This window comes from Scaptodrosophila lebanonensis, unplaced genomic scaffold (genome assembly GCF_003285725.1).
Source record: "Scaptodrosophila lebanonensis strain 11010-0011.00,11010-0021.00 unplaced genomic scaffold, SlebRS2 tig00000024-arrow-pilon, whole genome shotgun sequence".
NCBI classification, from domain to species: Eukaryota; Metazoa; Arthropoda; class Insecta; order Diptera; family Drosophilidae; genus Scaptodrosophila; species Scaptodrosophila lebanonensis.
The window spans coordinates 4,793,715-4,820,876 of NW_022060538.1; the positions used below are offsets into that span (position 1 = coordinate 4,793,715).

General features: G+C 39.6%; 5 protein-coding genes across 6 annotated transcripts in view; all 5 read left to right on the top strand.

The window, feature by feature from the left end:
* The first annotated feature begins 496 nt into the window (after positions 1-496).
* Positions 497-1,518, top strand: LOC115621951. Its single transcript, XM_030515797.1, has 3 exons — positions 497-571; positions 669-849; positions 911-1,518. The coding sequence occupies exons 1-3, from the start codon at positions 497-499 to the stop codon at positions 1,516-1,518; spliced, it is 864 nt and encodes a 287-aa protein (XP_030371657.1).
* Positions 1,519-8,093: 6,575 nt separating this feature from the next.
* Positions 8,094-9,468, top strand: LOC115621334. The gene is made up of 3 exons (XM_030514955.1): positions 8,094-8,151; positions 8,219-8,617; positions 8,671-9,468. Exons 1-3 carry the CDS (start codon positions 8,100-8,102, stop codon positions 9,354-9,356), a joined length of 1,137 nt encoding a protein of 378 aa, XP_030370815.1. The 5' UTR covers positions 8,094-8,099; the 3' UTR covers positions 9,357-9,468.
* A 3,500-nt stretch (positions 9,469-12,968) lies between these two features.
* LOC115621461 lies at positions 12,969-14,268 on the top strand. Its single transcript, XM_030515118.1, has 3 exons — positions 12,969-13,030; positions 13,096-13,488; positions 13,542-14,268. The coding sequence occupies exons 1-3, from the start codon at positions 12,979-12,981 to the stop codon at positions 14,228-14,230; spliced, it is 1,134 nt and encodes a 377-aa protein (XP_030370978.1). The 5' UTR covers positions 12,969-12,978; the 3' UTR covers positions 14,231-14,268.
* Positions 14,269-17,350: 3,082 nt separating this feature from the next.
* On the top strand, positions 17,351-18,592 carry LOC115621457. Its single transcript, XM_030515113.1, has 3 exons — positions 17,351-17,394; positions 17,454-17,867; positions 17,935-18,592. Exons 1-3 carry the CDS (start codon positions 17,367-17,369, stop codon positions 18,579-18,581), a joined length of 1,089 nt encoding a protein of 362 aa, XP_030370973.1. The 5' UTR covers positions 17,351-17,366; the 3' UTR covers positions 18,582-18,592.
* A 553-nt stretch (positions 18,593-19,145) lies between these two features.
* LOC115621969 (ankyrin repeat domain-containing protein 50) overlaps positions 19,146-27,162 on the top strand; it is a 40,094-nt gene continuing 32,077 nt past the window's right edge. For both annotated transcript variants that reach the window (XM_030515816.1, XM_030515819.1), the window contains exon 1: positions 19,146-19,909. The gene's annotated coding sequence lies outside the window, so the exon portion shown is untranslated. The remainder of the gene's footprint in view (positions 19,910-27,162) is intronic.

Here is a 27,162-nt window from a genome sequence, read left to right on the forward strand (position 1 = left end):
CACATGCAGCCTAGTCTTACCCTTCAGGTTCATGAAATAATAAGCGCATTAAATTTTGAATATAGTGTTGTGTAGCTTTAGCGGACAGCAAATAAGCTCTTCATCATTATTTTGTAGTTGTTGGGGGTACTGCTGAAGGCATGGTTGCAGCTGTTGCTACAATGGTTCCATAGAGCATAAACATATACTGTGCTCTTTTGTCGGCCACATATGGCACAGTTTTAATAAAAGCCTTTAATAATATTTTAAACAAAACGGAAATCGTAATACAGGCTAGCGATTGCTTGAAGCGCAAAATATAGTATAAATAGCAGAAAATCGCAGAATTTGCAACAAGTTGTTGCTAGCAACGTTTACAAAATGCAGCACTTCATTAATATTGTATTATTACTCTGCGCGCTTGGTAAGTAATTGATTGGAATTGGGGAAAATCAAAGACAAAAATGGATCATTAGCTTTTCTACAGGTGGAGGGAAACTGTCCATTAACTCGTGCCATGGTTCAAGGCACAAATCGTATTGTTACCACCCGGGATATTGCTGGAAACTTTGCGCTTAAGCGTGTTCAGACTGTACGGCCTCTTCAAATATTGCAGCTAATCTGTCAGCCAAATAATATCGTGCCGAGCCTTTGTCAACGGAACCGCAACGGAACCTCCCCTTCCCCAGCGCTGTAACAATCCCATGCCTGCAACGGCCAAAGTCGTGACCGATAGATCCTGCTCGGCCACCATGTACTCCGTTGGCTACACTCTCAACAACCGCCACTTGGAACTGTATCGCACCTGCTACGATCGAGCCAATGTGCGCACTCTGTTCACCTCACATCAGGTCTATAAGAAATCATTCTGTAAGTATGAGGTGAACATCTTATAGAAAGCTTCTCTACTCAGTTCATTCAATTTCTTCAGTTCTAACGCGTCCTTGTACGCGTTTCACCACCGACAATTTAATCAGTAACGCCGATGCTGCAACGTTCACCACTGCTAGCATATTTAATAAGTTTAGATCCATCTTTGGAAACAATCAGAGGTACATACGAAACAATCAAGATGTCGTCCTCAACCGTGGCCATCTCACACCCTCAGCTGACTTTCTGTACCTCGACCAAGCTTGTGCCACCTTTAAATACATTAATGTTGTACCACAGTTTCGGACAATCAACGATCGCAATTGGGAGACTATTGAGCGATATGTGCGCAACCAGATTACTCAAAGTTTTCTGCGCATTAAGACTGGAGCTGTTGGCATTCTAACTCTACCCGATAGCGGACGAACCCAGCGACGAGTGATTCTTGGCAGTGGAAACAAAAACCCGGTTCCACTTTGGATGTATAAAATAGTTCGCACAGAGCAGAATCGACCATTACATGCTTTCTTAGTGTATAACAATATATTTGCCAGGACTCGACCTCGTGCGCCACGCTGGTGTACTAGCATTAGATGTCCAATAACTTTGGCTGCCGGGCCAGCCGCTGGCTATACATTCTGCTGCAATCCAACCACATTCAATCCTTAAATCAGACAGAGCACAGTATTTGTAGCAACATGCAGAAGGTCTAGGTTTTTTCATCTCTTAAATAAACAAATAATAATACAAGTATATAACAATAAACAACAACGATCATACAATGATTTGATTTATTTATAGCACAATCATTTCTACTAAAATATAAAACACAGAGAATAAAACCATCTGCAGCAACTTCTAAAATGAAAAACTCCAACAACTCAGCATCATAAGCATTATTTAGCATTACTAAATAAGTATGTAAACAAATACTTCAAAATAATTATATTCAGAATTGCAAACAATTCTTTGTTTCGGCTGAATTTCTTTAAACGTCGCTTGAAAAGCTTGAAACAAAGCAAAGTCTCAATCAATACAAATTTCGTAACAATAAAATGTTGTTGCATTGTGAATCCACAAACAGAAGTATCACAATGATAAGCAGTAGCCCCACTGCTCTATAATTAGCAGACCACTTTTTTTATTGCCATCTTATGATAACATGTTGAAGAATTTATTTATAGCGGAATATTCGATGCTGAGCAATAAGCCTTTTATCCGCCACTTACAAATTATGCTCAGTGCAGAAGTTGGGCAATCGTATTGACGCAAGAGTATCCTAAATCTACCATTATTGCTTCAACATAATGCAATCAAACATCTACAGTTTTTATTGTAAATAAACAGCCCCTTGGTCTGGTGCCCCAGACATCGTGTCTACCTTCGGAAATCTACTCATAGCCGATGGGGATCGGTGGGGACCATACCTAATTTTTCGGTGGCCTTAAGTTTCTGTCTGAGGGCCGCATTTACGCTTGACTTTATTCTGTACAATCCAGGTAAATGCTGCTCCATTAGCTATGACATGAAATTTGATTTAAGTTGTTATTTGATGTAGAATCGAATCATGAACAGAACCTAAAAGGTAATTCTGATATAATTACAGTAAAGTATATTGAAAGAGTATGAAAAATCGCTAGCTTTTTAGCGAAACGACAACAAGATTTAACTATTTATTAAATGAGACGCGGTGTTCTTTGATTATTAAAATGGCTTTTAATGGCTTGGTAATTGTGCAAAACGATGTTAAATATGCGAGAATTAGATAGCAAGTGATTTGCCTGCTGCCGCTACAAGTCAGCGGGCCGGCATAAGAAAAAGAATGCACAAAGAGAGCGCCACAGAGATCGCAGTAAAGGGCGCGATAGAGAGCGCAAAGAAAAGGCTTAGAAGCTAAGTAGGGTGCTCCAACATTCCGGCCCCTTTGAAGGACTCTCGGTCTTTCAAATCCACACGGAGCACCGCCAACATCGTGGACTGGTCGCCTAGCAGCGCCGCTGCCTCCAACAATCCTCCTATGTGAGGAGGTCGGGGAAGAATGAACCACCAATCGATTCGTCGCTCTGCCGCATAGTCCGTCAGGGCGTCCTTTCTCCGCTCGAAAGCCGACGGCATGTCCCTCAGCAAGCCGCTTGTTCCCGCGAAGTTCGTCACGTTGTCGCTAAAGACCATTTCCGGCAGGCCGCGCTTCCCGATGAGCCTTGTAAAGACGTTAAGGACAGTATCAGTGGATAAATTAGCTACCAGTTCGAGGTGAACGGCCTTCGAGGCAAAACAAACGAATACCGCTACGTATGCGATAGCTACCATGGAATGGGCCGCAAAGTTCGAGTCCACAAACCCTGAAAGGTCGACCTTCTCGAAGGCGATCACCTGGCAAATTTCTCATTATTTGCTCAACTAACTTGGGCTTGCATCGAAGGCAGTTATGTAAAACTGCTGAGCAAACTCTACGAGTATTTATCACCCAAATCTGTTGCTGTAGCAGCCCAACTAACATCTTAAATCGCCACAGCTCTTGCCACAGAGTTTTGGCCGCTATGACGATGGGGCACAAAGGTCCAAGTTGCTCAGACAAACGAGATAATATATCCCGCTTTGTCGGCTTCAACGAAGTAAAGCTATCCTCATGCAGATGATAACGAAATACATCATTATGAGGAGCCAGCATGTCGTCACCATGAAAACAATTTTTAATGACATTTAACGCGACATGGTGACATCGAGCATAAATATTTGCCAATTCAAACAACAAGCGCACAGCAAAAAATGGCGCTGATGCAGTCCCGTATGTTACAGTGTTCAACTTAAAGGACTGCAGCTCACGAGAGGCGCTTTCTCGCCAGAGAATGAGCTGGTACTTTTTGTCTTTTTCAGACACGTTTATTTGCCTGTACATCTTGGAGATGTCGGCAGTAATTGCGTATTTATTCAACCGAAAATTTACAAATGTTGAATAAAGCTCCCTCTGAATAGTCGGCCCAACCATTAAAGTGTCATTTAATGATAGGGCCGTTGACGTTTTACTAGAAGCGTCAAACACCACACGCAATTTGGTTGTGGTGCTTTCAGGTCTCAGGACACACCGATGAGGAATGTAGTAGTGCTGTCCTGGAGGAGGAGATTCAAGAGCAGACATATGCCCAAGATCACGATACTCTCTCATGAAGTCATGGTACATGTCATGGAGAGTTTTGTCTCTTGCGAGTTTGCGCTCAAGTTGCAAAAATCGTCTTTCAGCAGTTTGAAAGGAAAGCCCTAGTACAGCGGGATCGGATTTGAACGGAAGTTCGACTTGAAAACGTCCTGTAGACAGGCGCTGTACTGATTTGGTGAAGTTAGCTTCACAGGCCTTTTGTTCAGCTGTCTGGCGCACAGCCTTCGACTCATTTGGGCTCCGATCGAGTTCCCAAAAGCGTTGAACTAAGGTGTCGAGAGAACAATCATTAACTTGAGCGACAACGTTAACGCTGAATTGTTGTGGAGGTATTTGCCCTGTATATCTTCCAGCAACAACCCATCCCAGCAATGTCTTCTGCAACAATGGAAGACAAGAATTGAGCTCGATTTGCCCAACGCATAATAACTTGTAAAAAAGTTCAGCGCCTAGGAGAATATCAACCTTGGCTGGCTTATAGAATTCTGGGTCAGCCAACTCAAGGTTTGCGGGTATTTTCCAATTCGATGTGGGCACGAAGTTACCATGCTGACAAGTTGATATGGATTTAAGAACCCAAAAATCAGTGCCAAAGCTGTGAGAATTCAAACGAGATTGAATATCAGCGCACACCTTGTGCCTACTACCAGTAGTGGTTCCACCTGCCATTACGATACTCACAGCTGTGTCTTTACGCTTTAATCGAAGGCGCTTCGCAAGGTTCTCAGTCATGAGGTTCAACTGTGAGCCGCCATCAAGTAACACACGAGCAGGATGGTAATGGCCGAATCTGTCTTTAATTTTTACGACTGCTGTGGCAAGAATTACTTGATCGGCACTTAAAACGTGACCTAAGTACGCTTCTGGAGGTGCGACTGCGTGTGAAGCGGGTGAATTTGGCACAGCTACAGAGTATCTGTGCAACAACGAATGGTGTGGTTTTGAACACACCCGACATTTGGAAGCCTTGCAACTGGAAACTACATGACCCACATTCAAGCAATTGAGGCACATTTTTTGAGTCTTAGCAAACTCAAATCGCTGCATAACAGATATAGAACCGAAGGAAGGGCAAGAATAAATATTGTGATCCGCAGAACCACAATATGTGCACTTCGAAACCGGTTTTGAAGGCTTTGAAGGACCCTTTGTGCAAGAAAACGAAGCTTTACTATTTCTTGCAGGTTCTACTCGCGGTTTATTTGGAACCCGAGTTGTCTCTTCAGCCGCTAAATATTGGTAACGCCTGTTTAACTGCTTAGCGCAGTCATCCCAAGAAGGCAACTTGTCATAATCGAGCTGTTCCTCAAAACGAGATTTGGTTGCATGATCAACTTTGGCCATAACCATATGTATGATCATTGCATTCGAAATGTCCTTTTCACTTCCCAACGAAGTTAAAGACGCATAAATGGCAGAAACAGTGTCAATGATGGACCGCAAAGTAGACGCATTAGGTTTGGTCATACTTGGGATGTCAAACAATTGCGAGATAGTGTCGAAAAATATCAAACATTTGTTGTCGTACACAGACTTGAGGCTAGCAATGGCTTTTAAGTAATTGCAGTCCGTTAACTGAAACGGTTTCACAACTCCTAGAGCCTCACCTGACAAGCACGACACCAAATGATTAAACTTCTCGACGTTGGTCAACGAAGGATCGTCATGAACTAGGCTTTCAAATAAGCACATAAAATTCTTAAATTCGGCATGCTTTCCACTGAATGTAGGCAGCCGCATTTTGGGTAACTGGGACCGTTGACTGGCCATCATAGAACAGTCATGAGAAGTCTGACTTTCAACTTTTTGTTTCGTTGCCTTCACATACAACGCCTTTGTTGAAATGCACAAATCCTCAAGTAGCCCTCTACTATCGTTACTTGGATTGAGACTATCCAAATCTGCCTGAAGCGCCATAGCTTTCTTTATGTAATCTTCTAACAGCTCGAGACGACACTCGAGTTCTGTTTGCTCAAACGAAATTGTCTTTAACTGAAATGCTGTTCTCATACGAGCAATGTCAGCGCTAACCTTATCAAATTTCTGCAAGCATTGTACTAGTTTAGAACTAGATTTAGCTACTACTTGTTGCTTTTCAGATTCCGACATGGTAGAGTATAACCAAAATAAACTCTAAACAAGTTGCAAATCAAAGAAAATGAAAGCCAAATTTTCCTAACAGCCCTCGCAAATAACAACGCGCTAAAACAGCAAGAGACAAACTGAAATGCACGCAGATTACGTACATACGCACTCAATACAGTATGCACGCAAGCAAAGTAGCAGTCCAAGCGACCGCACAAACAACAACGAAATCTGCAAGCAGTCTCAGCTGTACTCAGAAAATAGGCGTCGATTACCGCAAGCACGCTTGTAGGCAACGCTAATCCAAACGGGTAGCGGGGGGAAGTTCGTTGGCCCAGCGACAAGTGTAGCCGCAAAAGGGCGCGCACAAAGGAGAGAGCGACAAAATTCTTTTGCTACGCTAGCGGCGCAAGCAACAACAAAAGCTATGTTTCTATGTATGCAGCTGATGCATCAAATCTTCACCAAAAAACCAACACAATAGAACCAAAATAACTTCAAAATATTTGTTTTTTATGTTAAAAATCAGCTTAACAGCCCTTTTTTAATTATTGTTGTTTGTTTTGCCTCGAGGTTTTGTTAACAATTATGTTTATGAGGGTGTATAATGTGTTAAATTGTGCAAGGTATGACGTATGTATGTATATAATATGTGGTTATTGGCGAGTATGTATGTACATGCATATGTATGTATGATTATGTATTTGTGCATGTAAAGTGGTTGCACAAAATAATTTATGTGCCAAAAATTGAGTCCGCATAAGCATAGGTTTTAAGCACCTTTCTCTTGCACAAATTTGCAGCAATTAAACTTCTTAGAGCTTTATGCTCAATTGTTGGCACAGTCTACCTGTAAGCTCTCAAAGGAGTCCACCGAAACTTCCCTGGATTCCGAGCGACGATCACTCATTAGCCAAGCCAAACGAAAGTACCACAAGTAGGGCAGACAGCAGCTCCACAGTCCAAACGAGCAGTTGTAGTTGATGATATCCAGAAAGGCACCAAGCTCCAAATCCAAATAAATGTATGTATATGGTATCCGAACGACACCAGATCCAAATCAAACGAAGTAATCACACAACCGCGCACAAAAACCAAGCCACAAAGACCGCAAACAAACGAGGAAATAATCTTCTGAAAACCGATGTCCCTGCTCGGGCGCCAATGAAAAATCGCTAGCTTTTTAGCGAAACGACAACAAGATTTAACTATTTATTAAATGAGACGCGGTGTTCTTTGATTATTAAAATGGCTTTTAATGGCTTGGTAATTGTGCAAAACGATGTTAAATATGCGAGAATTAGATAGCAAGTGATTTGCCTGCTGCCGCTACAAGTCAGCGGGCCGGCATAAGAAAAAGAATGCACAAAGAGAGCGCCACAGAGATCGCAGTAAAGGGCGCGATAGAGAGCGCAAAGAAAAGGCTTAGAAGCTAAGTAGGGTGCTCCAACAGAGTAGTATATGTTATTCTGACTCACTCTTTTGCTTGTAGGTTTAATACAACAAGCAGTAATAAAAATAATAAATAAAACAAAACAAAACAAACAAAAGAAAAGCTCTTTTGCTTGGGAGGAAAAAAGCGGGGAAACCCTACAGGGCCAGGGTCTTCAAAGGGGTCCTTTAATGCTGTTCATTAAAACATTTATACATATACGTACGTATACATGGGGACGTTACGATTACAAATTGCAATATTTTCCTTATCGCCTCAGCAGCTTCCTTTTTTTTTAAAAAACCTACTACACACGCCACTTCATTAAATCTGGTATACATAATTGAAATACATATAGTATTGCAATCGCGCTTTTATGACTCTATGTATGTTTATGTATTATTTGATTTTATTAAGCGTGGATTATATTATTCTTGGCAAAACACATCTACTGATAGCGCCTGTCAGTACTCGTACTTACAAATATATGTATATCAGCAATTGCGATAAAGCCCTTGCTATATAAAAGCGAATTCACGGATTTCGCTTTTAGTTGGAATTGGAATTGTGAGCAACATGGGACACTGGTATCGTGAAGCTGGACTGTCGTTATTGCTTCTTGCACTGGGTACTATATACATATACATGTGGAGAGAAACAATTCTCACTAGCTATGTATTTTATATTCTCTCAAGTAAACGGTCAATGTCACTTCACTTTGGATGAGACCAAATCTTCTAAGTTTGGCTTTCTAACCTATCGCGAGGCTGCCGGCGCTGATCACATGCAACGCCAAGGAGTCGTTCCCAATGGTGCTACAATCTACATGAACTGTCACGATCCCAAGAAACCAAAAACCGGTGTTGTAAAGGATGTAGTCTGCAACAATAACCAATTTCAGAAACCACTACCACTATGCGAACATATGAAGTCCTCTGAGGTCAGAGAGGTTAACGATAATTCCTGTCCAGCCACCATGTTTGCTACTGGAGTTGAGATCAGAGGCCAATTTGTGGAGCTTTTCAGATCCTGTTACGACAAATCGAATCTGCGCGCTCTCTTCTCCAAAAACATTGTTTATAAGAATACTTTCTGTAAGTGTTTAAAAACAATAGTCGATATTTAAACATCTTAATTATTTATTTAGTTGGACCAAATCCAAATCTTAGCTTCGACTGCGGTAAAGTCGTACCGACGAGGGACATGGAGGCATATAAAAAGGAAAAGGTCTATGATACCTTCTTCAATATCTATGGCAGCAATCGCTATATAGCCGACGCCAAAACCATCGCTATTTCCCGGGGTCACTTGTCATGTGCAACTGAATATCTGTACCGCAATCTGAAGTGCGCATCTTTCAAGTATGTGAACGTTGTTCCACAGTTCCAGAGCATTAACGGTGGCAATTGGAAGAATATTGAGAAGTGGGTTAACAGTCAAGTACCAGTCAATTCGTATCTTCGCATAGAAACCGGTGGAATAGGAGTGCTAAAGCTACCAGATGTGGAAGGGAATTTAAAACCAGCTTTCCTACTCGGGGGCAACCAAATACCAGTGCCAGAATGGACCTACAAACTGATCAAAGACGCAAGAAATCAACCAATTCATGCGATTCTAACCTCTAACAACAAATACGGTGAGAAGATACCTGCTCCAGCGTTTTGCACACAGATAAGATGTCCTGGTTTCGATTACACCGATGCATCCGATCAAGGATACACATATTGTTGCGATGCACGTACATTTAATCCACCGCGCGAGCTAATCCCACCTACAGTCTCTAAAACACCATCACGTCCTAATTCCCGAACTCGGCCGGGTGGAGCTCACTGAAAAGCAATAATCTGTATAAATATGTATTATAAACTAATAACCATAATTAATGCAAAGCATTGTTAGGCTACAATCAATTCAATTGTGAATCCAATTTTAAAATTTCACACAATTTTTAATGTGTATTCATTGGCATCAGGTGGAATAAATACCGGGGTCATTGAGACTTCAACAGATGAAGACAAAGGGGCGGACGAATCAAATATATAAATTGCCTGGAGAAGTAGACAAAGTTAATACAGGAGGGCCATTTTCATATTGAGGAGTTTTATTTTTTTTATTCACTAAGCAAAACCATTCCCGATTCGAAATCGCTGGCGAGATGCTTAGAATTTTTGTACAATTTATTACATTTATTATCCACGTTGTATATCTTCAATTGTGTATCAATGCATACTGAGCATGAGCCTTTCAAGTCACCCTGTGTCATTTCAAATAACTTTTAACAATTGCGTTTGTAAGACATGTAACATACTTGTACATACATATATAGTTCTCAAAGCGAATGGTGGAAGGGTACAGTGAAAAGAAAGAGTTCTCACTGTATATTACAAAGCCCCAAATGTATGACTATAACAGCGAAGAGGCGATAACACCGCGTTGCATTGTCGCCCCTTCCAATATAAATACGAGTCATTCATCGGGCAGCACATATGTATTTCAAATCAAGGGCAGCATGGCACGATGGCTCTTGCTTCTTGCACTAAGTAAGTTAACGAATGGGATATTGTATGGGACGCATTAAAATGTATTTTTAGTTCGTCAAGTAAATTGTGCTTGTAATTTCACTCTGGAGGACACCAAAAATGACAAGTTTGGCTTTCTAACCTATCGCGATGCTCATGGCACTGATCATATGCAACGCCGTGGAGTCGTTTCCAATGGTACTACAGTTTATATGAACTGTCACGATCCCAAGAATCGTAAAAAAGGAATTATTAAGGAAATAATCTGCAGCAACAATAAATTCCAACCAAGACCACTCCCACTATGTGATCATGTACATAACTCTATTTTCAAAGAAGTTACAGACTCTTCCTGTCCAGCCACCATGTTTGCTACTGGTGTTGAGATCAGAGGCGTATTTGTGGAGCTATTCCGGTCATGCTATGACAAAAAAAATCATAGAACACTTTTCTCCAAGAACAAAGTATACAAGATTGGGTTCTGTAAGTGATTAATATGTTTATTACAGACTAGCAAGTATTGCCCGTCTTAACCCGGCTCAATATAATGTTTCCAATTGTATCTATTTTGTGTGTGCATAACCTACCCATATGTTTTCACCTTATAAGTTACCAGTAGGAAGGCATTTAAGGTATTTAAATGAACATTTTCTGTTCTTGACAAAAAATTTCTCAACATTTTTTTTTTACATTTTTGTTCTTGCCAAACTATTTCGTTAAACGAACATGACCACTATACCTAATATTTTTTAAAGCTCGTTTTCCCCCCTTTGGAGCTAATGCACATTTACACTATGATAGGATACTTGACCCCAAATTTCAGCTTTCTAGCTCTTACCGTTTGGAGGAAGATTGAGAAGTGGGTTAATAGTCAAGTACCAGATTATTCGCATTTGCGGGTAGAAACCGGTGGAATAGGAGTGCTGAAGCTACCAGGGAAAGGTGGGAAATTAAAATCAATTTTCCTGCTCGGAGTTGACCAAAATCCAGTACCAGAATGGATATACAAAATAATTAAAGATGAAACAAGAAAGGAATGCTAAAGACGAGCAGGCTCAACTCTTAAATACACTGTACCACCCCACAAAAAAGTAATTTAATTAAATTAATTAACTAAATTAATTTAATTAATTAACTAAATTAAATATAAAATATTCCATGCATGCATACAAACATTTACATTTACATGAGAATCGTGCCTTATGCGTGTTTGTGTACTTGTACATATGTATGTATGTATGCATTGGGCCTGGTTATATGGCTATAACTTTCTTTCCGATCATTCTATCATAATGAAACTGGTATACGGATATATAATCACTAACCTAATGTGACTACCAAATTTTAGTTCAAAATTCCAAGAATTACGGGAGTAATAGAAAATCGTTAATAGGGGGGGTGGGGGGGTGGATCAGAAAAAATGAACAAACTCGTCCTCAGGAAAATCTGTACACCAAGTTTGGTTATTCTAGCTCTTATACTTTCGGAGATCCTTGAGTTCATACAGACAGACAGACGGACAGACAGACGGACAGACGGACATGGCTATATCGACTCAGCTTGTCATGCTGATCAAGAATATATATACTTTGTGGGGTCTACCACGCCTCCTTCTGTGTGTTCCATGTGCACTCGCACAAAACTAATATACCCTTGTACCCTTTGGGTACAGGGTATAAAAAATAACCCACTTCACGCGGTTTTTGTATACAACAACATGTATGGTACTGAAAAGGCCGAGGCACCACATTTTTATACCCTGTACCCGTAGGGTAAAAAGGGTATATTAGGTTTGTGCAAAGTATGTAACATACAGAAGGAAGCATCTCCGACCCCATAAAGTATATATATTCTTGATCAGCATGACGAGAGAAATCGATCTAGACATGTCCGTCCGTCTGTCCGTCTGGATGAACGCGAGGATCTCAGAAACTATAAAAGCTAGAATAACCAAAGTTGTCATCCAGATTCTCCTAGGTCCGGAGATTTCCCTATTCTTCTTTTCGTCTCTCTCTTTCCACGTTTCTCTTTTTCTGTTTCTCTATCTCTCTTTCCATCTTTCTTTTCTCTTTTTCTCTTTCTCTTTTTCGTTCTACTTCCTACTTTTTCTAATTAGTTGTTAAATATAATTAATTTTCCACCTCTATCTACTTTTTGTATAGTTTTTTAGGTCTTTAATGTCTCTGACCACATATGGCTGTGAATCGGGGCATAGCTGGCCAACTTGCAAATAAAATTCCCCCAACGTGTCGGAGGCATTAATAGACGTCATTGTACAGCTTTGTGTTAGGTTTTCTTATCTTTTAAGTTAGTTAGTTGGGCTATAATATTTAAACTGTATGAAATCAAAAAAGGCCTTAAAACTTATAAAGTAAAAACGCAGTTTTAAGACAATATCTGAATACAACTAGTTACGGTCAGTTGACTTCTGATCTTGACACGATTAAAAAATCGTATTTACTTGTAAGTTCTAATATTTATTTAACAATAGAAGATACTTTTTAATTTCAGAGAAGCTTGTTGTTAAAAAGATGAACTGATTAAGAATACAAAACCAAATATGAAATTAAATGAATTAAATAAAACAAAAACATTTTTTAAGCATTATAGAAATCCGATTGGCGCCAATTAAATACGAAAAATACACGTATGAAGCGAAAAATGTGGAAAAATGTGGAGCTCACAAAAATAATAGACATGCAATAACATGAATAGCAATGCAAAAGCGACTGAGGCAGTTGAGGACTCAAATAAATGTGTACTTTATGTGTATTGTGGATTTTATCGTGGCGTGGCTTGATATTTCTGATACATCAACTGTTAGCGCCACAAACATGCTTGATCTTATGTCAGCAATTGTGATAAGCCACTTGCTATATAAAAGCAATTCCGCAAAACTGTTTTCAGTTAGAATTGAAACAGTGAATTCAAGCAACATGGGCCACTGGTATTTTAAAGCTGGACTGTCGTTATTACTTATTGCAATGGGTATATATACAATGCTATATAGGATTTTCTTTCAAGATACAATTCGAGTTTTTTATTCGTTCAAGTTATCGGTCAATGCCACTTCACTTGGGATGAAACCAAACGCACAAACTTTGGCTTTCTAACATATCGCGATGCTGATGGCGCTGATCATATGCAAGGAGTCGTTTCCAATGGTGGTACAGTCTACATGAACTGTCACGACCCCAGGAATCCAAAAAATGGAATCATTAAGCATCTAACTTGCAACAACAACCAATTTCAGGCACCACTACCATTATGCGAACATATGAAGTCCACTGAGGTCAAAGAGATTAACGATAATTCCTGTCCAGCCACCATGTTTGCTACTGGTGTTATGATTAGAGGCGTATTTGTAGAGCTCTTCAGATCCTGTTACGACAAAACAAATCTGCGCGCGATCTTCTCCAAAAATAACGTGTACAAGAGTACTTTCTGTAAGTGTTTAAGAATAGAAGCTGCCAAATAAACATCTTAATTCATTTTATAGTTGGACCAAATGCTGGCATTAGGTACGAATGCGGAAAAGTCGCGTCCACAAAGAATATGGAGGCATATAAAAAGGAAAACGTCTATCAGTCCTTCTTGAATATCTATGGCAGCAATCCCTATATAACCAGCAACAAGGTCATCGTTATTACCCGAGGTCACTTATCAAGCGCAACTGAATATCTGCTTCGCAATCAGAAGTGCGCATCCTTCAAGTACGTGAATGTTATTCCGCAGTTCCAGAGTATCAAGGATGGCAATTGGAATAAGATTGAGAAGTGGGTTAACAGTCAAGTACCAGATTATTCGCATTTGCGGGTAGAAACCGGTGGAATAGGAGTGCTAAAGCTACCAGATGTGAATGGGAATTTAAAACCAGCTTTCTTGCTTAGGGGCAACCAAATACCAGTGCCGGAATGGACCTACAAACTGATCAAAGACGCAAGCAATCAACCAATTCATGCGATTCTCACCTCTAACAACATATACGGTGGCAATGTACCTGCTCCACCTTTTTGCATGGAGATAAGTTGTCCTGGTTTCGATAACACCGATGCATCCGATCAAGGATACACATATTGTTGCGATGCACATACATTTAATCCGCCACGCGAGTTAAACATGTATACTTCAAATCCCACTAACCAGAATTCGTGCAATAATTGTGAAAACGAAAGTCACTTACTTTGACATTAATAATATGGTTTATGCTCTTGCTTTTATATGTACATACTTGTATTTGATATTTTTTATTGACTTTATTAAATGTGGCTAATGGATTGGCTTAACTAAAATTATAAACGATAACAGCTTAACGATGCAATCGAATCGAGATTCTTTTGACAACTGTCTGCTTGTGAGCTACGGCCTCTGTACATCTTGGATTCCCACATTCGGCTGACATCTCAGTTCTAATTGCAACATCAAGCACTCTTTTAAGTTTTCCAAGCCCGTCATGCACTTACGTCTCTGCTGGGAATGATACTTCGTATCCATATATTATAATTAATAATAATAATCCGCATCACCATTTATAATTATTTCGCGCATGATTGTAGGTATAAACCTAGAGAAAACTGCTGGAAAGTTTAATATACTTACTAAAAAAATAAAATCATGAACTAAACTATACATGGTAACGGACGATGTGTATTTCTGTGACAATCCCTCGACTGGCATATGGAAAAATACATTTTGTAAATCTAAACAAAACACTTTTTTCTGTGCCATGGTTCACTTTCTGGTTGAACCATTGTTTTATTTGCCTATTAACTATATCTTGGTCACAAGCTGCCTCTCACCTTGCGTGTTGATATGCTGGCAACTCACCTGATAATTTTCATGTCAATCGAGGACATGGAATTGGAATTATGACTGGTTTATAGGTTTATAGAGCTTTCATTGGCAATTCAAATCTATGCCCAAATCATCCTCTACTAGACTCAACATAAACATATTGTGTATATTAGTAGCAAAAACAGTTTGGCAATACAAAACTATTATTTATAGCCCTAATGCATAAATTTCAAAGTTGTCAGTCCAACAGAAACTTACCGAATCCGACTGAATTTTACCAAAACATTAGAAAAATTACATAATCTACATACATAGATTAACATATTCTCTTGAGTTTTATGCATATATTTATAAAACATATTTTCAGAGAGAAAGGGATCGGAGGATTATCTATTAACTTTCTGTACTGCCAAGTAGGTAACCAATACATATAGCGAAGTCTGCTCCGATTCTTCACATTTTGCAATATAATGAGCTCTGCTTAACATTTCAAGTGCGCCCCACGACGATGCTCTGTTTACCTCATGAGATTTAATTTTAGATACAATTTTTATGAGTGCTGATGACAAAATGCAATGCACATGCCTATGCATGTAAGTATGTTGCCCAACACACCTATACCAACAAAATAATACTACAAGTAAAGAAAAAAGCAACCCTTTTGTTATTCTAGCGCTGTGCTTGAGGAAACACAAACACAACAACCGGCATTCTGCACTTCCGATGACTGATAACGAGAACAGATAAGCGCCGAGAGCTTGGCCATGGTTGCTATCTTTTCTATGGAAAAGCGCCTCCGCCTATCTCCGCCCATCTCGGCCCCCAAGCTAGAGGCTGTCTTGAAACTCACGTGTTGCTGCTTATCAGCGATGACCCGGCCAAGCAAATTTGTGTGCGCCTCAGAAGCACCCAGGTTTGGTTTAGTTTGGTATTGAAATTATTACTGGGACTTTTATGCAAAGGCTAAATAAATATAGTTTGAGTGTACTGCCAATTTAGAAGGTAGAAATAGTTAATGAACTCTAAAAACTACGATATGTCTTATACCCTGTGCCCGCAGGGTAAAAAGCGGAGGAGGAAGAAGGGATCCCGAAAAATAGAAATAGTCATTATCAACATGGCGAGACGAATCGATATAGCCATGTCTGTCTGGATGAGTGCTTGGATTTCCGAGACGGTTTTCACCACATTCATCAAACTTGATATGTAGACTCTCCTACTATCCAAGCAACTTGAGTTTATTTTATTTTTTATATACATACAAACGTATATACCTGAGAAGGTTCATGTAGGAACATCAGTTTCAAAAAACATTTCGCTCAGCTTTTTTTATAGTTAGCTCTCATTATACCTAAAGAATAATATATAAAGAATACGAATTATTTGTAGCCTGAAAGATGTTGTTCTTAGAATGTCGTCGTTTCGTTTTTGGTAGGATTAAAGACCTAAATAAAACACACAAATAACAGTGATACGAGTTATATAAATTATATATAAATATTAATGAAATAATACGAACGCATTTCTGAAAAACAGAGTCCAAACGATAAATAATTAATACAAAAACTAGCCTAACTTTTAAGTTAGACCAAATTACAGATACTGTGAAATTTGATAAAAATCGGTTCAATAGTTCCGTCACACGAGATTTTTATAGAGATATCTACTTTTGTTTTAAACCTTCATCCAAATCGGTTTATGTTAAGAAAAGGTTTTAGCGAAACAATTTTACGTTTTTCATTGTATGTTTCCAAAACAATAACATTGAAATCACAAAAATTATCGTTTTCAAAATATTTGAATCTGATTTTCAACATTTTGATATCGACTTATTCTTTATGCCAAATTATTGGTCTCTTTATGAAAACTTTCTTCCATTCTATGGATTAGCTATCCAGTCTTCAGGAATTCTTTAGATACGTATGGTATATGTCGGGCGTTGTGTTTTAAGCTACTTGCAGTGATAAATCAGACATTCTTAGACGCGTTTTGATCGATGATCGAGATCGAGGAGTTTCGTGGCATTTGCATTCAAATTGAGTTCCACAAGATTCCTATACCATGTTCCCAGTTAATCCAGCAAGTCACCCCCAAACCATTATATTTCCTCCACCACGGCTTCAGTCATATTGTTTTAAAGCTTTTAAATGGGCTCAACCCCCGAACTAGATACAGTGTGTGTAAAATAAATGAATAAATAACACCTACAGTAAGTGCTTGAATAAATCTCAATTACTATTGCATGAAGAAATTCTTTTTTTAAAGTGTAAGTGCGAGTACATCCAAATTGTATTTCCGAGCACACCATTCTCAAATCTATTCATACCGGGTGGCATTGATGGAGAGAACTTGGTGTCTATTTGTGAAGAGGTCGTAACGCAGATAAGAGCTGCCGAATTCTACTCATCTCTTAGATACGCTCATTTAAGTAACAGCTCTAAGTAAATTGTCATTGTACACAGAGCAGAAGTGGGAAAACAAATGTGATTAGACGAAGCGTCAGTTGTTTCGCTACTCTCGAGTGTTCAAGATGAGATCGATCTGGCTGTGCGTGCTACGTTAGTAGTCATTAAATTAATCAAAAAGATCAACGACTAATTATATATGACGTATTCAGTCAACCTGTTTACAGTTCTCGGCTATGCTCAGGCCGACTGCCAGCTGAGTGCTGATCAGATTAGTCAAACGAATCGCATCTTTGCTTTTCGGGTGGGGAATCAGTACTATCCGCTACGATTGGATGTGGTCCGTGTGGATCAGACGCTTGACATGATCTGTGATGCCAAGAACGTAGTGCAGACGAAATGTCAAGCAAATGGCAACTTTACACTTTCGCTACCCATGGTCGATTGCAATAAGCCGGTGAGAGCAAGCGTGGAAGCCATCCCAGATCGCAGCTGTCCACATACTATGTATCGGGTGGGGCATGATCTGGGAGACGAAGGTTTTCTGGATGTCTATCGCAGCTGCTATGATGTTAGCAATGCCACGGCCCATTATACAATTCATGTGATCTACCCCTACAAGCTGAGTAAATATTAGTTACAATATTCAACAATTCGACAATGTTCGAATAATAATATAAATTATTTTGCTAGATGCGAATCGTCCGGGTCAAGGCTTCACTACGGACGGCGTCATAACCGGCGCCACAGCAGCTACATTCGAGGCTAAGTCCATTTACGCCCGTTTCAAAGAGCTATTTGGTTCAGATCAAACCTACATTAAATCTGCACGAGATCAGGTTTTCGATCGTGGACATCTGGCTCCTTCAGCCGACTACGTTTTCGAGCAGAACATGCGCCAGACATTCAAATACATCAATGTGGTTGCAAAGTTTCGAACGATCAATCGCAGCAACTGGAAAACCATAGAGAATTGGGTGCGAAACCTATTGACAGATGGAGGCTACGAGGCGCTCCAGGTTTGCACCGGCGGATTGGATGTGCTGCAGCTTCCCAGCAGTAATGGCCAATTAAAATCGGTTTACTTGGGCCCAGGTCGCGTCAATCCCGTACCCAAGTGGTTGTTCAAGATTGTTAGCGATGGTGAAGAAAGTCTCTACGCAATTCTCACCTATAATAATGTGCACAATTCAAGTGCGCCTCTGCCGCCACATTGCCAGCGGGTCCAATGCCCGCAAACGTTGGCGGTGCAGGACACCAAAGAGGCTGGTTTTACCTTTTGCTGTGAGCCCAACAGTTTTATCAATAAAAATGTTCCCCACTTGGCGGGAGTTTGTTGAAACTTTATCGAGAAGAAAAGCTTATTTCGTGGTGAAGTTTTGAAAAAGCGTTAATATTTCACCACAATATTGCACTGTTGTATCATCGTTCACACTGCTTGACTGTCGCACAACTTCCGACCGACATTTCAGTTTGTGCATTTCATTTTTGAATCTACCCCAAGCCTCATCTGACAGCCATTAATTTGTTCTAGTCGTTTAAAATCTTTAGTATATAACAAATTAATTAAATATTTTTATTGCTTACACAACAATGCAGTAAAATTAAAATGCATCCGTTGTTAATAGTTTCTCTTATTCAGAAATTACATTTTTAATTCTCCCGCCTTCTGTTATGGGTCACACTGAACTGAAATGATGCCAATTAGTATATTTTTTAGTATTTATCGATGATACATCGCAATATGTAAGCTATCGGTGTTTTTTGATTGTGCCGTCGCATTCTCATCCCTATCGCTCTCGCAGTTCATTTTTTGTGCAAACGCGTCGAGGATGTCTGCGCGACATTGCAGTGCGTGAAAATTGTTTAAAACTAATGAAAAATGTAGTAAAATAGCATAATAATCATGATTATGATTTTTCAAACATAGCCGCAAGTGTGTGTGTATTTTGTGTGAAAAATTACGAATTAAATCCGCTTCAGAGCGACCATCGAAAGCAATGAAAGAAAAATATCCTTGCCCAAAGCAGGATAGCAGTACAAAGCAAAGGCGAGAATAGGCAGCAGAAGAAGAAGCAGCAACAAAAGCTAAAAAAAATTGCAATTAACCAAAAAAAAACAACTGTTTGTTATTGAATTATGTGTTTTAGAAGTGAATTGTTGTTTGGCTATGAAAATGCTGCTGCCGCGACGCTTCTAGTGCAAGAAAGCAGCAGCAGCGTAAAGTAAAAGCAAAGCCAAAGGCAAAGCAGAACAAACAAACCACAGCGAGCGTAAGCATCGCAGCCCATGCGCTAGAGTGAGTCAGCAAACACATAAAACTCCAAGCCGCGGCGGCGGTTGCTGCTGCATTCGTGTTTGTGTGTGTGTGCGACGGCGGCAACAACAAATTATCAATTAATTTCTTTCTGTTTTGCACAAAAGAGAGCGCGCGGGTGACTACTTTCTAGTTGAATTGCATCCCCCTCTGACCCTAAGAGAAGCTACAGCAGGGGGCGACGCACTTTTGCAGCAACCACCACACACAGGCATACACACACGCACATTACAAGCGTCTTATCATTGTTGATAAAGCGCTGCCTAAGGGCACAAAGCACAGCGCTTAACACTCTGGACATGTTAAGTGCTATTTTCGTTGTTGTTGCTGTTGTTCTTATTGCCTAAAGAGGTAAGTGTTAATACTCCTACGCTACCACACTAAATACTCTTAACTGAAGAACTGACCTTGCCGAATGTGTAGCGGAAATGAGTGCCAATTGCCTTAAAGCTGAAAACACGTTTGCCAACGCTGTGCTTCAGCTCGACGTTAAATTAAAGTTGCATTTAAGAAGCAGCAGCTACTCCAAAATATGAACAAAAGTGGAGGCTATTCAAAAAAGCAAAACCGGCATGCCGGCTGCTGTTGCACTTCAGATACACTCTCTTTCAAAATTATGTGCACCAGCTCTATGAAAACTAAAACAAATATGTAAAATAAGTAAAAAAGCATGAAAAATGATAATACCACTTTTTCATAACCCAAAAATTTTGTAAAAAAAAAGACAATTTAAAAAAATGATTTAATTATTTCATAAAATATGTAAATACGAAAAGAAGCTGCGAGAGATGCGATACATATTTAAGGTATTAGATATTTGTCTGTCACTGTACACATAGATGTTCATATATATTTATTCGTTTATATGCAAACTTTAAATCCATCAAACTGTAAATTGTAAACAAATTGAAAAAATACTTCGAAACGTGTGAATAAGTTTTATTATTAGGATTTATACCGGTTTTTGAATTTTTAATAAAATATTTATAAATATGTATGTACATATTAAGATCTTCAGTACGTATAGTTTTCTTGGAGAGTATGCGATAGTGAGACAGCTATTCAAAACTTAAACGAGCCGACGCACAAACTACAAAGGCGTCATATGTATGTACTTACAACCTGATGGGTGTTTTGTGTGTGTGTGTGTAGGCCAGACTGAGTATATATGTATGTGTGCTCATACACATACCTTAAATATTTTACGTTCATAGCCACACAAAGTTCTCATTTTTATATACACAAATACATTTTTTTTTTTGCTGTGGTTTTTCTGCGCCGCTTGGTTTTGCATTACAAAACGGCAACTTTGACGGCTAGAATGGCGTAAAAAATGAAAATATACATATAAGTGTGTATGTATGTATTCTTAATAAAAGGCAGCGAGCAAACTGCGCCAACAATGCGCCAGAGCGAGAATCAGAGTGAGAGTTGGAGCAGTGCCCATGAATGTATGAATGAGTTAATCTGTCGACGTAAAGCGCCAACAGCAACAGTCAGCAGCATCAGCAGTAGTCGGCAGACTTTTAGCGGCACTTGGCGACGTCTGCAACAACAATTGTAGATATCAACAACACTTTGCGCTGCCAGCACCGTCATAACTATGATTTTAACTAGAATTTGCAATGAATCAGGCAGACCCATACAAACAACAGTCATCCAACGACCATACGAATAGCCAGCCAACCAGTCCCAGACAAACATGCCGCAACAAATAAAACCTTGCCACACAGAAGAACTAGTACATCTGAACTTGCTATCAAGTTTTTCAACCAATTTTGTGTAGTCAACACAAGGCAAATGAACGAAAGCTTAAAACATATCACATACCAGGAAACGTCATTAACCTATAGTTCTTTATAGAAATGTTGCACGGAATCAACAGAGTTCATTCATCTTAGAGCATGAAATGAATTCGCATTTATAATTTTATGATTAAACCATAAAACATTATCGATCCTATAGTTCCAAATATAAATTTAGCATGGAATCAACATCTAAAAGGACAAAAAGCATAAACATTCATCGTTTCATGATTAAACTACACTTAAACTTTATTAAACCTTTAGTTGTGTATAGAAGTTAAGCATGGAATAAATAAAGTGGAAGTACAAGAAATTACCTACAAAGTGACTAATCCATAAAATGCTTTCTAACTGAAGCTACAGCTTGGTGCAACTGCCACGCCGAACAAGTGGTGTTCAGAAAAATGAACTGACAAATGAAACTAGTTTCAAGAACTAGTATAAACTTAAATACATTTCGTTGGTACTCTTGGCAATGTCTGAGTTGAAGTTTCAATTTCGCTGCCATAAATTTCGCCCGCATTTTTTTTCTGTGCTATGATGGTTTTGTTTGCTACATTTTCGACGTTCTTGCAATTGAAGTAATTGTCGGACAGACGAGAGGCGAGTGAGTCCTGTCTGGTGGTCTGTCGGTCGCCCAGCCCGGCCCGGCCTTTCAAGCTCAAGAGCAACGTCGACCGTACAGCTGACGACGCGACGACGCTGCCTTTTCACAAATTTCCATTTTTTCATGCCCTCGACACATAGAGCACCGCCTTGTTTTTTCATCATCATTTGTTTCGCCGTAATTTTTCCAGAAATTTTTGCTCACGGTTCGTTGCACTCTCGTCAAAAGCTCATTGCAAATATTTTTGAATACATACATATAAATATATGTGTTATTTTGTTTCATTTTCGTGAAATTTTACTCTACAGGCACGACCACAATTCATAATTAATAGTCTGTTGAAAACTTCACTAAAAACCTAGTCGCATATTTGAAAATCTTGGCCAATTTATGGAAACCTCAGGCAATTAAAATTTCATTACCCACACTGTTTTACGCATAAACCGCTACATTACAAATTTATAGCATAGCAGGACCACAAAATTGCCATACTGGGCTCCTGGGCGACGCCTAATGCTTTGAATTAATTGAATTGAGACACATTTACGTTGTGGCAAAGTAGCAAAAAATACTCGAAAAAAAACTGCTGCCACATCAGAAAACATGAAATGAAAAGCAAAGCGAGAAATATTTATAATATTATTAGCGATGTCTATGCTAAATGCTAGGGTGGTTGAGCCCTAGGGCTAATACCACAAACGCACGCAAACGAAAATTTGCCTACACGGCTGACAGTCATTTAGGCAGTCAGTTGTCTGAGATGAGTGCGAAACGCTCATAAAAATGGGGCGCTTAACATGCCATAAACCGAAATGTAGGTTTGAGTGCTTCAAAATTGTGCGCAACCTTGTCGCACAGTGTAAACAGCATGATATAAGTGAGTGTGTGTATCCTTTTGGTCATGGTCAGAGTGCAAACGACAACCTGCTGTGCGTATGTCCTGAAAGGCACTTAAAACGAGTGGCTCGTTTGTACTACGACTTAATTCGTACTGCGTCTAAGTCTGCACGGGTGACTAGTGAGAGGTCTACAAGTATGTATGTATGTATGTAAGTATGTGCAAAGAATCGTTTAGACAGCTAGAAATTTGTAAAAAATTAGTCAAGAACTCGGCCAACACTGCATTATCTCATTGAATTTGAGTCACCGCATCGGAGCAACCCCAACTGCAACATATTTACAGATCCAAGTTAAACAAGGCTTTGAAATTATTTTTGGGTTTTAAAGCTAATTTCAAAAAAAAAAAAACTGGTTCACAATGTTTATACATGTTTTTAATATATGTAAATTGAAAACTTAATTAAGACTTGAAGAAAGTTTACTCCACAAATGGTATTTTCTTATATAAAGTTAAAAAATATTCCGTTCACCAGTTATAGGTTGATGATGAGTTTGATTTGAATTTATAAAGTTTTATTGTTTTATTATTTTATTGAAATTCCTCACCAGCTTTGTCGATGTGTACACATTTTAAGAATGGAGTATCCAGACCTACCACAACAGGCTTTGGCATTCGTATTTCGTATGTAGAGAAGTTCAGTAGTTTTGTTTTATGAGTTTGGTACAAGCGTGTTGGTTTCAATCAAACTTAAGACTAAGTTTTGCTCAACAAAAAACTAAAATGAAACTGCTTCAAACATTGAAACTCATGTATTTGATGGTCTGATCAGTCCCTAAAGGTTTAAGGGTTTGTTGTATTCTGTACCTGCTAATGAGCATAAGGGCTCACTGTTTCAACATAGCTAAACACAAAACAAAGTGGACACTGGCAGGTAGCAAATATTGTGGCACGTTTGATTTTTGCATTGACCTAGACAGATCCGCCAAACCAATCCAAAACGCCCCTAGAGTTGACTAAGTGTGTTCGTATATACTCGTTCGTACAATTTAACGAGCACTCTCGAGAAACCCACAATACTCTCGGCGCTTATCACTTGACACTTGGGCAATGGCAAGCGTTAATAGAGGGATGATGGGAGCGGGAAAACACTTGAGCCGCAGTATTCGCACGCCTTTAATGCGAAGTTTTATGACCGATACGCTGGTCCGATAGCTTTAAGCTGCTCAACTCGACAAACAGATGTGCAAGCTTACATAAATAGCAGACAGAGTTGGTTGGAACGAAGAAATATGACCAAAAGCAAGGAAAAAGCATGGAAAAGAAACTCTTATAAAAAATTGAAGTAAAAAGGGAGACTTTTTTCTTGAGCTGCTGCAAATCACCCACTAGACAAACTTTTTGGTCGGCAATATCCTTGCAACCTTTGCTCTAAGATGCCAGAATCATGCCACAGCTTGGTGGCCAAGTTAGAACGAGACGTTGCATTACTTATGCTCAATTTTTTCATCTCTTCCGTTCCTGGTGTCTTGTTTTTGGGTTTCCTGCCATGTCTGCTGCAAGTTGTCAAAGTGCGGCTTGACGTTTTATTATTGGTTTTTGGCCAGACGCTGCAGATCGCTCCGAGCCATGGAAAGTGGCTGCCCCACTCGACACTAGAAAAACAATAATAATTTGCCCATCAGCATCATCGTCATCATCTCTCTTGCCATCGACAGCAGCATCATAGCGATGGTAATAAAAAGTGCCACAAAATTTACATAACAACAGAGAAACGTGCGGCTAAATGTTGAAGGATGCTACACAGCCGGGCCCACTTCAAACGTAGCAACAACAGCAGCATTGGCCAAAACGCAGCGGCAAATAAGCGAGCACTATGAATATGAATTCGAAAATAGTTTGCGGCGTGTCAAAAAGCCAGTGACCGCATTAAATTTTTTTCTAAGACAAACACAAAACGGCAATCGTTTTGGAACACTTCCAGACTTGCAGCCAGCTAGTCGATGAGGCGATATGGCAGAGCACATACAGATGTTGCCGTGGAGTGGCATCGTGCATGGAAAAGATTTACGAATTCATTTCGATTTTGATGCCTTACAAGCCAAACGGCAAACGACCGCAAATGGGGCAACATGAATGCCCATTTGAGACTTATACTTGTACGACTATTTTCAGTTGTCTGCAAGCAAAATCCCCAAAACATGACAAAAACAAAAAATAAGAGGCAAGGGCTCTGAATTGTAGGCTCGGTCGACTACCAAATGCTCTTTTACTCATATATTAAGTATCGGATTATGATTTAAAAGATAACGTTTAACTCTATTCTGGAATCTAATATTTGAAAAGTTGGTAGCTCCACTTATTAGGGAATCATTTTAATGAATATAATAATAATAAATTGAAAAGAAAGTTAATTTGGAGTGATATTTGAATACATTTAATACTACTTATGTTTAATACTATAATATGTTCCCAATGCCCAATCACTGATATTCATTTAATTTCGTATTCTTTCTTAGAGTACACAAATGAATAACATAAAACGACATAACCAAGGAAAATAAACCCTATTTGTTATAAAATAGTCTATATTCTTAATAAACTTATTGTAAACATCATCGTGGCTATACATTATTCATAAATATCCAAACAAAGTTCTATCGCTAGCTTTCCTGTATCTATGATACCGCCTCTCCTTAATCTGTAAAATTATTCTATTTACTCTCTCTCTCTCCATAGCATAAACTAAATATAAATCTGATTGACAAAACCGAAAAGCATGCTGCATAAAATGTTGAAATTTCCTCTCTTTTTTCATGAAATTTGTGTCCCATTCAAAGGAAAGGGAAAAAGTCGGTTCAACTCTTTCGTGGGCAAAGAGTATAAGGAGTTCAAAAGATTGTCACCGGCAATTGCAGTTGTTGGCCCGTTCGAGTTCAATGTGCCCGTGCAGCGTTTCAATTTTGTTTGTTATTTTTAGCGATGCTGCTGGACGCGCCCCAATCACACACACACACAGACAGACACACAGACAGACATACACACAATCATACGAAGCAAGGCACTTGTCACTCATACAGCACACGGCGTAATAATTAATTCAGTGCAGTATGTGTGTGTGAGTGTGTGTGTGTACCCTACAATTAGTCTACGGAAAAATGGGTCAACAATTGTCGTTGGCTACTGTCATGGCTCTGGTGTCGTTTGGCCGACCAAACAGTTTCCTGTCTTTTGTTGCACGTTGTCGCTGATGGTGATGGTGCCGATGCCGGTGACGTTGACGACGCCCACATTGCGTCACACACCCACACACATTTACCCTCTGGCCTGTGGCCCAAAAAAGAAACAAAACCGAAACCGAAAAAAGTGAGGCAGCTGATGCGCTTTATTGGCGTGGAAATTGGTTGCAAGGGCTTGCCAGCTGCTTCCTAGCGTCCCACAAAAATGATTTCCATAGCAATGTTTCTGATGTTTGCACTTCATTCAATGTCATATGTTAAATGCACGCCCCCCGATTTATTGTACGAATAGAATGATGATGTCTTGGCAGAAGACCACGCCCTGACCACAAGTCTACTTAGTTGCGTTCATATAGCGAGTGCTACGGATGGCGGGAGTAGGAGGTGCGGGAGGGGAGTGCAGTGCTTGTAATTTCACTGATTATGAGATTGTTGACTTTTTGCCTTCCTGTGCATGGGAAGTGCTCTCGTGCTATATATATAAAAAGCATATTTAAGGCATCGTGTCTTCAGCATATGTATGTGGCTGTTGTTGTTGTTTTTCGCATTTGTCTGTGTGTGTGTCTGTTGCTTTTTGTACTTTATTTACATTTCACTTTGGCGCTGTTCGTCGTCATCGTCATCGTCGCCGTCATGGTCAATGGCCGACGCATGAGGAGGCATTATAGCGACGAACGACTGTGTTATGATATAATCTGCGGTCGGTCGACTTGCGGCTCTTGGGTCGCAGTTGTTGCTGTTGTTGATCTTCTTCCTCTTCTTGTCGCTTTTTGCTAAGACTTCCAAGTGTTAATTGTACTGCTAGGCTTTCTACAAACATACTCGCAAGTATACAGTACTTATGCATGTACGTATATATATATATATATATATTGTCTGTGGCTGCGTGTTTACTGAACATTTCATCACCGCAGTCATATATACACATGTACATATGTACGAGTATGCGCCTCTCAAAGGCATCTGCAACACTTGCATCTTACTTATTTGTTTGCTTCTGCTGTTGTTGTTGTTGTCAGCAGCAAAATTAAAAAACGGCACTGAGAGATGGGCAAACAAATGACTTTCCAACTAACGGCCTATAAAGTGTTCAACGCATCTCGTGTAGCACTCTT

What these genes read in the sequence shown, in the direction of transcription:
- LOC115621457 (XM_030515113.1), top strand. Translation starts at nt 17,367, where the DNA reads ATGAGATCGATCTGGCTGTGCGTGCTAC. An exon ending in GATCTGGCTGTGCGTGCTAC is followed by an intron (nt 17,395 to 17,453) that starts GTTAGTAGTCAT and finishes TGACGTATTCAG; the next exon opens with TCAACCTGTTTACAGTTCTC. An exon ending in GATCTACCCCTACAAGCTGA is followed by an intron (nt 17,868 to 17,934) that starts GTAAATATTAGT and finishes TTATTTTGCTAG; the next exon opens with ATGCGAATCGTCCGGGTCAA.
- LOC115621461 (XM_030515118.1), top strand. Translation starts at nt 12,979, where the DNA reads ATGGGCCACTGGTATTTTAAAGCTGGACTGTCGTTATTACTTATTGCA. An exon ending in GTTATTACTTATTGCAATGG is followed by an intron (nt 13,031 to 13,095) that starts GTATATATACAA and finishes TATTCGTTCAAG; the next exon opens with TTATCGGTCAATGCCACTTC. An exon ending in CGTGTACAAGAGTACTTTCT is followed by an intron (nt 13,489 to 13,541) that starts GTAAGTGTTTAA and finishes TTCATTTTATAG; the next exon opens with TTGGACCAAATGCTGGCATT.
- LOC115621334 (XM_030514955.1), top strand. Translation starts at nt 8,100, where the DNA reads ATGGGACACTGGTATCGTGAAGCTGGACTGTCGTTATTGCTTCTTGCA. An exon ending in GTTATTGCTTCTTGCACTGG is followed by an intron (nt 8,152 to 8,218) that starts GTACTATATACA and finishes TATTCTCTCAAG; the next exon opens with TAAACGGTCAATGTCACTTC. An exon ending in TGTTTATAAGAATACTTTCT is followed by an intron (nt 8,618 to 8,670) that starts GTAAGTGTTTAA and finishes TTATTTATTTAG; the next exon opens with TTGGACCAAATCCAAATCTT.
- LOC115621951 (XM_030515797.1), top strand. Translation starts at nt 497, where the DNA reads ATGGTTCAAGGCACAAATCGTATTGTTACCACCCGGGATATTGCTGGA. An exon ending in CGCTTAAGCGTGTTCAGACT is followed by an intron (nt 572 to 668) that starts GTACGGCCTCTT and finishes CCCCTTCCCCAG; the next exon opens with CGCTGTAACAATCCCATGCC. An exon ending in GGTCTATAAGAAATCATTCT is followed by an intron (nt 850 to 910) that starts GTAAGTATGAGG and finishes CAATTTCTTCAG; the next exon opens with TTCTAACGCGTCCTTGTACG.